At 40.7% G+C, this 12927-nt stretch overlaps 1 protein-coding gene across 1 annotated transcript in view; it reads left to right on the top strand.

Annotated features, from left to right (window-relative positions):
- Nucleotides 1-12927, top strand: part of INTS2 (integrator complex subunit 2) — a 43594-nt gene that overhangs the window by 22176 nt on the left and 8491 nt on the right. Inside the window, exons 12-18 of the mRNA XM_038759146.1 lie at nt 2399-2533; nt 4152-4328; nt 5323-5431; nt 7172-7276; nt 10662-10826; nt 10911-11112; nt 11774-11899. Of these exons, the coding sequence (XP_038615074.1) occupies nt 2399-2533; nt 4152-4328; nt 5323-5431; nt 7172-7276; nt 10662-10826; nt 10911-11112; nt 11774-11899 (1019 nt within the window). The remainder of the gene's footprint in view (nt 1-2398; nt 2534-4151; nt 4329-5322; nt 5432-7171; nt 7277-10661; nt 10827-10910; nt 11113-11773; nt 11900-12927) is intronic.

Raw genomic sequence — 12927 nt, 5'->3', positions numbered from 1 at the left:
TATAGTATACTATATATATAGTATACTATATATACTATATATATAGTATACTATATATATAGTATAGTATAGTGTATATATATATAGTATACTATAATATACTATAGTATAGTATATTAAAGTACATTATTATTATTATTATTATTACTATATAGCCACATGGTATTTACATAACTGCTTGGTTGATCTCGTGGTAATTTTCTGGTGGCTCATATTGGCCCACATAGGGAATCTTTATTGATTTCAACTGGAATATGGAACACTTCATTGAAATGTTACTACAGAATTTCATGAAATAAAATGTCAACTCAAAAATCATAGTTTGGAATGGTTTTTCATTTGCCTTTTATATGGACAGCATGGCAAAATAAAATTGGTAATACATCACAATAGAATATTGATTACTGAAGTTGATTACTGAAATGATTGGAAAAAGAAGTCATTCAGCAATTGGGCAGGGGACGGGGGGTAGTATTTCATAGTTGCTTGAATTTGATGGACTGTCTTATTTGAGGCCTGTTAACTCTTTTTTAAGGAAAATCAACATTTGAATTAGAAAATGCCTTCCTGAATGTTCCATCATCCGTTTTTTTAATCACACTCCATCTGATTTTCTGATTTCTCTGAAACTTCTGTGGTGTGCTTCATTGTTTCATCTCTTGTAAAGAATAATCTATTTAAAGTAGAACTCATGTAAAGCCGCATTATGCATCCCAGGATCTGTTTTAAATGGGCCACTTTCCCATTATGTGGAACTGCAAGGGGTGACCCTAATGTCAGGTTAAACAAAGTTTACAGATTTTCTGTTTTTATTGATGGTAAAATGCTGTGTTTTGTTAGCTGGCTAATGAAAGGAGGCTTGGCAACTAGCACTTTCAGTAGCAAAATATGTCTATTAGGAGTGGATAATGTCCCCCAAAAGAGAAGGTAAAATTGCTGTGGAATTGCTTCCTCATGTGTGCCTTCTTCCTGGCCTCTGGCCTTGCAGGGTTTATAACAGTTACCTTGGGTTGCAAATGGCCTTCACCCTGTCAGCAGTTTGCCTAGACTTGGGGGATTCTGTAAAACCAAAGAGAAAGGCCCAAGGTTTGGAGTTTGTGGGGTTGGAGTTTGTGGAGAAGGCTGATGTGATCTCTGCTTATCAATTTTGCCTCCTGACATGAGGGTTATTATAATATTATTATTAATTATATTGATATAATAATAATATTGGTGCTTGTTAAGCACTTCCTACGTGTCAAGCACTGTTCTAAGTACCAAGTAGATACAAGTTAAGCCATTTGGACACAGTTTCATCCTGATGTGGTGCAACCCATGTTGCACAATTAGATTAGAAGGACCTGGGTTCCAATTCTGTCTCTGCCACTTGTCTACCGTGTGACCTTGGACAAGTAGCTTCACTGCTGTGCCTCACTTACCTCATCTGTAAAATGGGGATTAAGACTGTACCCTGTGTGGGACATGGATTGTGTCCAACCTGATTACCTTGTATCTACCCTAGCACTTAGACCAGGGCCTGGCACATAGTAAACTCTTAACAAATGCCATTAATAAAAAAAAAGAAAAAAAAGTTAGTAATTCATCATGGAGAAGCAGCATGGCTTGGTGGAAAGAGCACAGGTCTGGGAGTAAGAGGACCTGGGTTATAATCCCGGCTCCACTTCTTGTCTGCCTAGTGATCTTGGACAAGGCAAAGTTCAGTTTTCTGTGTCTGAGATCCTTCATCTAAAAAATGGGGATTCAATACCTGGTCTACCACCCACTGAAACTGTGACCCCCGTGTGGGACCGGATGATCTTTTATTCATCAGATGTTTCCTGAACACTCTTGAGAGTGGCATAGTGGATAGAGCGTGGGCCTGGGAATCCGAAGGGGTCATGGGTCATGTATATATGTTTGTACGTATTTATTACTCTATTTATTTTTTGATTTTACTTGTACATATCTATTCTATTTATTTTATTTTGTTAATATGTTTTGTTTTGTTCTCTGTCTCCCCCTTCCAGACTGTGAGCCCACTGTTGGGTAGGGACCGTCTCTATATGTTGCCAACTTGTACTTCCCAAGCGCTTAGTACGGTGCTCTGCACACAGTAAGCGCTCAATAAATACGATTGATTGATTGATTGATGGGTTCTAATCCCGGCTCTGCCACTTGTCTGCCATGTGACCATGGGTAAGTCACTTCGCTTCTCTGTGCTTCAGTTCCCTCATCTGTAAAATGGAGTTTGAGACGGTGAGCCCCACTTGGGATAGGGACTCTGCCCAACCCGATTTGCTTGTATCCACCCAAGTGCTTAGTTCAGTGCCTGCCACATAGTAAGCACTTAACAAATACCGCAATTGTTACTATTATTTATTTCCCTTGAACAAAAATGATTTGGGACTTTTTCCTTTAGGTTGTCACAGCCCATGCGGTTCGAGTTCCTGTAACAAGCAACTTGAGTGCCAACATCATTGGATTTTTGCCCATTCACTGTATTTACCAGCTTCTCAGAAGCCGATCCTTCACCAAGCACAAAGTATCCATAAAGGTATAACTCTGTTTCAGAACTTTGCAAAGCAGTTAAACTTCTGTTCCATCAGTGGTTTCTGCCATTTGAAATTATTCAAGCTTGCCTTCTCTACTTCTGCCCAAATAGATTTCTGAAATGTCATTCATCAGGTTTGAGATTCATCGGCAAGAAGTCTTAGGGTACAGTAGCGGAAAATGTGAGGTATCAGTATGAAGGTGTGGTAGAGAAGTTGTTGGGAAAGATTTCCTAGACTCCTTCAGATGTTGCACAAGACGATGTGCATTTCTTTCCTTGGTTTTGTTAATAATGGGTCTATAAATTTACTGATTTTTGAACTATCCAGCAGACTAATTTTGGGTTTCATTGTTAGTTGGGTTTCATTGGGTTTCAAGCGCTTAGTACAGTGCTCTGCACACAGTAAGCGCTCAATAAATACGATTGATTGTTCTTTGATTTTTGAATATTCCATCTGCGAACTAGCATGCAATCCTTTTTTCCTTGGTGATAAGGCATATAGGAATATTCTAGAAAGTGAAAAATGGTGTCTTCATGGATGGGGGTAATTATTTCCTTGTAAAGATGAAATGAAAAGCGGTTGTAAAAGATTCAGGCACTTGGTTTCTGAGTGAGAGCTCTGTATCTTTTTCTTATTCATTCCGTCAGTCGTATTTATTGAGCGCTTTCTGTGTGCAGAGCACTGTACTGAGTGCTTGGAAAGTATAGTTTGGCAACAGATAGAGACAATCCCAACCCGGCAGCAGGCTCACAGTCACTTCTCGGGCTTACATTAAAATGGTCGTGATTCTAAATGCAAATTGGGGCTAGTATCATAAACATTCCTGGAAACAGAATAAATATACTGTCCTCTGGAAGGAGGATTGGAAATGAAGAAAACATTAGTTTCGGACCTGAGTGATCCCTCTGTAGTAGCATAGGATTATGTCATTTTGTTTACATATAGTTATGAGCTAGCACAGGATCTGAGTTCTAATCCTGGTTGTGCCACTTACCCGCTTTATGACCTTGGGCAAGTCACTTCATTTCTCCGTGCCTCAGTTGCCTCATTTGTAAAATGGAGATTAAGGCTGAAAATCCCATGTGGGACAGGGATTGTGCCAACCTGATTTGCTTGTATCCACCCCAGCGCTTAGTACTTGTTTTGTTTTGTTGTCTGTCTCCCCCTTCTAGACTGTGAGCCTGTTGTTGGGTAGCGACTGTCTCTATACGTTGCCGATTTATACTTTCCAAGCGCTTAGTACAGTGCTCTGCAAACAAGCGCTCAATAAATATGATTGAATGAATGAATAGTACGGTGCCTGGAACATAGTAAGTGCTTAACAAATGCTACGATTATTAAGAAAATCCTTTGCTCTGTTTTGCGATGTTAAAAAAAGTACTGAACGACCGATAATCATCTATACGAATACCAGGATTCTTATCGTTTCTAGATTTAGTTAGGGTAAAGGGATGGTTTTATTCGTAAAGCAAACTGCCTGGACTAACTGTAGTACTGTTAATCCCTGAGAAATTCAGTTGAGATCTATCCATAAATTTGAAATTAAGCAAAAAGTCTTGAGTTTTATCATTTTTTTTTCTTGTGATTTCAATTGACTATGCTTGTCACTTGCTTTTTAAGGATTGGATTTATAGGCAGCTGTGTGAAACTTCCACTCCACTTCATCCTCAGTTACTTCCTCTTATTGATGTCTACATAAATTCTGTGCTTACTCCTGCATCTAAATCTAACCCAGAAGCCACAAATCAACCAGTCACAGAGCAGGAAATATTGAATGTTTTTCAAGGACTCACTGGAGTAAGACCTGGGTTGTTTTTTTTTTTATACTAGTCTCTTTAGAAAATGTCTTTTCTCTTTTTCTGTTAACTTCATTTAGAGTATTTTCTTCTTATGTTTTTTTGCTTTGTTTATAGGTGAGGGGGGAAAGGGAGGCTGGAAGAAGGAGTGGCAACAGTTGACTTCTGGTGATAGAGAATTTGGTGCATAGAGTAAATTTTCTGTAACTGCTTCTACACTTCGAATGTGGGAGCCATCCTATTAAGTAGCTTGGATGTCTTACATACTTGTAAGATTTATCCATTATATTAGGAAGTGCTAGAGTAATAATAATAATAATGTTGGTATTTGTTAAGCGCTTACTATGTGCAAAGCACTGTTGTAAGCGCTGGGGTAGATAAAAGGTGATCAAGTTGTCCCACGTGGGGCTCACAGTCTTAATCCCCGTTTTACAGATGGGGTAACTGAGGCCCAGAGAAGTTAAGTGAGTTGCCCAAAGTCACACAGCTGACAGTTGGCAGAGCCGGGGTTTGAACCCATGAACTCTGACTCCAAAGCCCGGTCTCTTTCCACTGAGCCATGCTGCTTCTCTAATAATAATAATATAATAATAATAATAATAATAGTAATAGTAATAATAATAATTATGGTACATATTACATGTTTACTATGTGTCAAGCACTGTTCTAAGTGCTGAAGCAGTGTGGCTTAGTGGATAGAACCCGGGCCTAGGAGTCAGAAGGACCTGGGTTCTAATCCTGGCTCTGCTACATGTCTGCTGTGTGACCTTGGGCAAGTCATTTAATTTCTCTGGGCCTCAGTTGCTTCATCTCTAAAATGGGGATTAAGAATGAGAGCCCTTTGTGGGACTGGGACTGTGTCCAACCTGATTAACTTGTATGTATCCTAGCATTTAGAACAGTGCTTGGGACATAGTACCATTACCATTATTGTTGATATTATTATTATTATTATTGTATAATTTTTTGGGGGGGATTTTTGATTTTGCCTACAGGGAGACAGCACTCGCCTTAATCAACGATACAGTATCACAGCCCAACTTTTGGTACTTTACTATGTTCTGTCTTACGAAGAAGCTCTCCTGGCTAACACAAAGACTCTCGGTATGAATGGGTATTTCACAAGATGTGCCTCATTATGTTTAAGCTTTTGATGATTAACCACGTGACTAAAAATGTTTAATTGGCTCATCTCAAGCATGAGTAGCATTGTAGAATGGAAATCCTGGGGGGAATATCTTAAAATGTAGGAATGAATTTGGTCTTATTTCTAGTTCCTTCTTTTTCAAAAGCCCTTGGAAGAGGTGCGTTAGTTTTAGAATTCTGTTAAATTCACATTTGAATAGGTCTTTTTAGTATTGCCATTTGAGATAACATCAGGGGGTCAGATTTGCCTAGTAGTCGTCAGCACAAATGTAGAATGTTTTTCTGTAACCAAAAAAGAAAGAAATCAATTCACATCTATTTTAGACTGAATGACTAAATGTCTATAATTTTGCATGTCTTTTGAATATTTTAAACTATCAAATGGCTTCATTAAACAGTTACAGGCAGTGAGTTTATCATGCAGGGACATTTCTTTTGGTATTGTTTGAGGGGGAGGGACATGTAGGCACAGCTGAGTGATTTCTTCTTTCTGAAAAGCTGCTAATTTAAATCCATTTTCAGTGTTAGGCACATCAGCTCTCTTAGTTTCTCTGAAAAATTGCATTACAAGCATAATGTGAGTTTTGCCTCTTTCTGCAGTAACTTCCAGCATTCTCCCGAGCACACCGTATGCATGCAAGTGTAGCTAACACACTGTGATAGCTACATGTCCAAACCAGAACTCCTTATTGCGATCCAAACTCCTCCCTCCCTCTGACTTTCCTATCACTGTAGACAGCACCACCATCCGCCTGGTCTCACAAGCCTGGAACCTTGGCATTATTCTCAAGTCATCTCTCCCATTCAGCCCACACGTTCAATCTGTCCCGAAATCCTGCCGGTTTTAGCTTCACAGCATCTCCAGAATCATCCCTTTCCTCTCCATCCAGACTGTTACCACGTTGATCCAAGCAGTCGTCGTTTTCAACCTTGACTATTGCATCAGCCTCCTCCTTGACCTTTCTACAGCCAAGCTCTCCCTACTCCAGTCCGTACCCTCACTCTCCATACCTCACTCTGCCACCCAGATCATTTTTCTCGAAAAAACATTTAGGGCACACCTCCCCACTCCTTAAAAACTTCCAACAATTGCTCATCTACCACCACATTCACCACTTTTCCTTGGCTTTAAGGCACTCAATCAGCTCTCTCCCTCCTCCCCGACCTCACTACAGCCCAACGTGCTCACTCAGTTGCTCTAACACCAATCCACTCACCGTACCTCCATCTCATCTATCTCACCACCGATCCCTTGCCCATCTTCTCCCTTTAGGCTTAGAACTCCCTCTCCAGCAGGCCTCCACTCTCCCCACCTTGAATAACCTCTTAAAAACACTTCTCCTTGAGGGGCCTTCCCAGACAAAGCCCCTTATTTTCACCACCACCCCCTCCGTATCAACTATGAACTCACTTTTATACCCCTTAAACGTTTTGAAACCTCATCCCCACAATACTTGCGTAAATATTCTTCTACTCTACTATTCCCCCATCCCTAGTCAGTTTTAATGTCTGTCTCTCCCTGTAGATTGTAAGCTCCTTGTGTGCAGGGATTGTGTTTACCAACTATGTTGGACTTTACCAAGTGCCTAGTATAGTGCTCTGCACACTGTAAGCGCTCAGTAAATACAACTGATTGATGTTTGGGGGACTGTTTATGGCACTGAGAGTTACCTCTCCATGTTTATCTTTGACTGACAGCTGCCATGCAGAGAAAACCCAAATCGTACTCTTCGTCTCTGATGGACCAGATTCCAATCAAATTCCTTATAAGACAAGCCCAAGGACTGCAGCAGGAGTTGGGAGGTACTCATTTTATCTTGATCTCTAACTGTTAACATATATTTATGCCTAGCTCTAAAGAAAGCTAGGGGATATTCCGAGGCATTTTATACTTTGTGAATATAATCTAGAGGTTTAACTGTAAAATATGTGCAATTGAAATCTAAGAGAATTGTACTTGAGCTTTTTCATACACAGTTTTTACATGTATCGAAGGGAAAAATTTAAAATATGACTCGAGTTTTTCTGGTGTCTCACATAATTATCCTTGGAACTCTCATGTGAGATAGGAAGCGAATATCCCCAATTCATAGAAGAGGAAATAGGCTCAGAGCAGTTATGTGATTTGAATGATGACTGAGTCTCTGAGCCTAGAATAAAACTGAGATCTCCTGACTCCCATGTTATGGCTTGTTCTGGGAGGACGTGCTACTTCTCTGAGTATTTTAACTTGGTAGGACTTTACTGGAGAAAAGTGATGGATCACTGAAAATAATGTTTTGGAGTGGGTTGAAAACAAAGTCTGTTTTGGCTGGGACACGTCGTACTAAAATATGGGTCTAAAATTGCTGATGCCTAAATCTTTCTGAAAGTGTTAATATCAAACCAGAATTTCTCAAGCAGAAAGATGTTCGGTAGGTTATGTAGCTAGAAAGTTTGTCTCCCTGTTTTCATAGCACTGGGCTTTAGAGTTCAGCAGTTCTATAAAGATCCTTGGGTTGTGTTCTTGATGAGCCTCGTGTTACAGAAAACTCACCTTTCGGTATTCAGACCATGGCCGATGCTCTGCACATGCACAAAATGTTCTTTTCTGATACCTCATTATGTTGTCAGTAGGACCTGCCGTAATCCCTCAGTAGTGTTTTATTTCAAACATAATGAAAAATTGTTAGGTTAGAAGCGACTGCTGGGACCAGCAAGGTCGTGCTCCCAAGGGGCCTGTTTTCCTTCCACTGTCACTGTGGAAGTGAGGATCCCTGAGGCATCCTCATTAGGGTGCAGGCTTGGCAAGAACCAGCATAGGAAGAAGGGAGGACAACAGCTAGGCAAGGGAGTGGGTTTTATAATACGTGCATCCTTCCATGGTAATAATAATAATAGTGATGGTATTTGTTAAGTGCTTACTATGTGTCTAGTGCTGGGGTCGATACAAGCTAATCAGGTTGGACAGAGTCCCTGTCCCACATAGGGCTCACAGTCTTAATCCCTATTTTACAGATGAGGGAACTGAGGCAAAGAGAAGTAAAACGACTTGCCCAGAGTCACACAGCAGATACGTGACGGAACCAGGATTAGAACCCAGGTCCTTATGATTCCCAGGCCTGCGCTCTTTCCACTAGGCCATGCTGCTTGTACATGCCCCGGAAGGACACATAGCTGTACATTCTTCCTACCACAATGGTCCGGCTCTTACCATCACCAGGAGACTTGGAATTCTTCCCTACCTTCCCCTAGAGATTCTTACAGTAGTGGCATTTTATCAGGGAAATACTGCAGGAATCTTCCTTCTCGAATCTGGCATTTCGGTTGCGATGACTGCTAGTTTGGATTGGGGGAGGAAATGGATACTGGTAGGAGTGGAACACAGTGCACCTGTGTCCCCTGAGAAAGTTTGAGGGGCAGGAGAGGGAGGGGAATGGGATGAAGCTGAGATGGGCAGAAAGGGAAAGAGGGGAAAAAGAAGCAAGAGGACTTGAAGAGAAATGGGGAAATGACAGACAGAAGGGATGGGGAAGTGAATGGGGGAGAGGCTTTGGGGCAGTTAAAAGAAGACAGGAGAAGAACAAAGGATGACAACATCAGAGAAAGGCAGGAAGGAATATCAAGTGGAGGAAGAAAAGATAAAGGAGCAGGGAAAATGAGGAGAGGCACCCAGTGGAGGGAAGAGGGATATAGATTGCAAAGAGCCGACATTGTCGGAGAGAACTACTTAAGAGATATATAAAGAAATAGCCCAATAGAAGACTTAAGGACTCTGGGGGAGACGAAAAATGGAAGAGAGGAAGAGAGTGGTAGAGATTTACAGGAAGAGTGGAAAAAAATGGACAGGGTACTAAAGAACAAGAAAAGGCACTCCCTAGAAGTGTTCAAGTCAAAGGCAAAATATCTGTTACTGTCTCCTTAAGCCAAATGACTCCTACATTTTGTATTTTGTACAGTGCTTACCAGATTGTTGGTTTTTGGGGTTTTTTTAAATGTCAGTGAAGTGCTTTCTATGTGCCAAGCACTATACTAAGTACTGTGCCAGGTACAAGGCAGTCAGGTTGGACACAGTCCCTGTCCTACATGGGGCTCACAGTCTTAATCCTCATTTTACAGATGAGGTGACTGAGGCACAGAGAAGTTAAATTTTTATCTTGCCCAGGGTCACACAGCAGACAAGTGGCGGAGCTGGGGTTAGAACTCTCAGGCCTGTGTTCTTTTCACTAGGCCACTCTGCTTCCCAACTGTTGGTATTTGTTGATCAATATTAGGTTATTTGGTTGTCAGTAGAAGTAATGTTGATTAAGGAAGGTAAATTGCTGACTAAAGGTTTTAGTCCTGCAGAACTAATAATAATAATAATAATTTTGGTATTTGTTAAGCGCTTACTATGTGCCAAGCGCTGTTCTAAGCGCTGGGGGAGATACAAGATGATCAGGTTGTCCCACGTGGGGCTCACAGTCTTCATCCCCATTTTACAGATGAGGTAACTGAGGCCCAGAGAAGTTAAGTGACGTGCCCAAGTCACACAGCTGACAGGTGGCGGAGTCGGGATTAGAACCCATGACCTCTGACTCCCAAGCCCGCGCTCTTGCCACTGGGCCATGCTGCTTCTCTAGCTAGAGGATGTTCACTCTTCTGCTCTCTAGTACCAACAGCCCTACAGTGTTTCAGAAGGAAAGACTCCGCCACTTGTCTGCTTTGTGACATTGGGCAAATCACTTCACTTCTCTTTGCCTTAGTTCCTTCATCTGTAAAATGGGGATTAATACCGGGAGCCTCATATGGGACAGGGACTGTATCCAACACAATTTGCTTGCATCCACCCCGGTGCGTAGCAAGCGCGTAACAAACTCTGTTATTGTTATTATAGAAAAGTGGAAAAAAGATGAGTTTGGAAGTCAGAGGACCTGGGTTCTAATTCCAGCTCTGCCACTTGCTTGCTGCGAGACCTTGGACAAATCACTTCTTCGGGCCTCACTTTTCACAATGGCAGAATGGGAATTCAATACTTGTTCTCTCTCCTTCTTAGACTGTGAGCCCCAACTGGGACAGGGACTCCATCCAGCCTGATTAATTTGTATCTACCCCAGGGCTAAGAACAGTAAGAGCTTAACAAATATCGTAATTTACCAGTATTCATCATTATTATAAAATCCTGGGTGGTTTAAGATATGACAATTCTAACGTATTTTGATTTTTCAAGGGTTGCATTCTGCTTTGTTGCGTCTCCTTGCAACTAACTACCCACACTTATGTATTGTGGATGACTGGATCTGTGAAGAGGAAATCACAGGGACAGATGCTCTGTTACGGCGGATGCTTCTGACCAACACTACTAAAAACCACTCGCCTAAACAGCTACAAGAAGGTGTAGTAATGTGGGACCTCCTCTCTTGTTCACTTCAAAGCCTAGCGAGATTCTGACTGTTGATTTTTTTTTTTCCCTCTGTAGCATTTTCAGGGCTCCAAGTCAACCATACAGAAGTGATGCAGATTCTAGAACATTTGACATTACTCTCTGCCAGTGAGTTGATACCTTATTCAGAGGTATTAACAGCAAACATGAACCAGTTGCTGAATTCAGGGGTTCCCCGGAGAATTCTCCAGACCATTAATAAACTTTGGATGGTTCTTAATACTGTGATGCCCAGAAGGTAATTTTATTTGACTTTTACGTTGATTGTAAGCAGAGTGTTTTAATATTCAGTAGTGGCATTCTGGATTGACCAAGTCTCACCTTTAATTTTCTTAAGATTAGTTATCTAAAATTATGAGTCCTAAGACTTTAAAAGTTGATAAGAATAAGATGAACTGTATCATATATTTTAGACTGTGAGCCCACTGTTGGGTAGGGACTGTCTCTATGTGTTGCCAATTTGTATTTCCCAAGCGCTTAGTACAGTGCTCTGCACATAGTAAGCGCTCAATAAATACGATTGGTGATATCACAAGCAGACATTTTAAAAAGTGTTTTTGGCATTCAAGAATGGTACCTAGTTTACATTTATTTATTGCTGATTGCTAAGACTGAATTGCGGATTCACACTGGTGTTAGATTATGTGCTTTTTTGTCTATTTTGCTATCTACTGTCTAGATGGGAGCCCACATTTTTTTAAAAAAATGAAAGACAAGCTGGTTTAGAATCCACATTGTTTCACTAACCTACATTGAGTAGATTTTGAATATTAACCAGGCAGGTTAATATTTTTCTCTACTTAATGAAGGGTTTTAGTGTCATTTTTATAGAATGTAGGTTTGGGTTTCTTTTGTTTAGGGTGAAGTAATACAGAGAGTTTGATTTGTTTACCTGACAGGCTTTGGGTGATGACAGTTAATGCACTGCAGCCTTCAGTGAAATTATTACGTCAGCAGAAATACACCCAGAATGACCTTATGATCGATCCTCTCATTGTCCTAAGGTGTGATTCAAGGGTTCACAGGTAAATGTCATGTGATGTTCATTTATGTCAAAAGAGTCTCTCTTATGAAGCATAGGGTGTGTTTTTTTTCAAGGACTTTAAAGTTTTACTTTAGATCACAATCCTTATCTGTGTTATTAGAGAGAAAATAACTTTGACAGCACTGCCATTTTTAATGTCTTATAGCCGATACCCCTGGGCAAGTTAAACAGTTGCTAAGCACTTTAGAAGTCAGAAGGAATCCTGAAAAGCTATCTGACAATCAGTGGGTGGTATTTATTGAGTGCCTACTGTGTGCAGAATACTGTTGATTTCCTCTGGTGTGGTTCTCTGAGAAGAGGAAGACCAAATGGTCATTTCCTTCTTCACAGAAACGCTGTAGATACTTGAAATTATTTTTTTTCCCCCCAGATTTCCCCACTTTTACTCGTATGACCTATTCTCTATCCTTTTAATAATGTTTGTTGATCACCTCTGGTTCCTCTTCAGTTTCTCATTTTTTTCCCCCAGAGTACTTGTAATCAATTAAGGGCATTTATTGAGTGCTTACTGTGTGCAGAGCACTGTACTAAGCGCTTGGGAGAGCACACTACATTAGAGTCTATAGTCATATTCCTGCCCCCAAGGAACTTTCACTCCAGTTATCTCATTTTTCCTTGCCACATTCCTCTGACTTTGAAAAAGAAGGGCATTATAGTCTCTTCCTCTTGCTTGGAACTCCCATCCCACTTTAAATCTGCCAGACTACGGGTCTCCATATCTTTGAAATACTTCTGAAATCCCTCCTTCCCTAGGAGGTCTTTGATAATAATAATAACAACAATAATAATAATAATATTTCTTAAGTTCTTACTATGTGCCAAGCATTGTACAGGATAATCAGGTCAGACACAGTCCCTTTCCCACCTGGCACTCAGTCTAAGTAGGAGGGAAAACAGGTATTGAATCCCCATTTTACACATGAAGAAACTGAGACATAGAAAAGTTAAGCAACTTGCCCAAAATCACACATCAGAGAAGTGGCAGAGCTGGGATTAGAACCTATGTCC

This window comes from Tachyglossus aculeatus, chromosome 17 (assembly GCF_015852505.1).
Source record: "Tachyglossus aculeatus isolate mTacAcu1 chromosome 17, mTacAcu1.pri, whole genome shotgun sequence".
Classification (NCBI taxonomy): Eukaryota; Metazoa; Chordata; class Mammalia; order Monotremata; family Tachyglossidae; genus Tachyglossus; species Tachyglossus aculeatus.
This window is presented reverse-complemented; position numbering and strand designations above follow the sequence as displayed.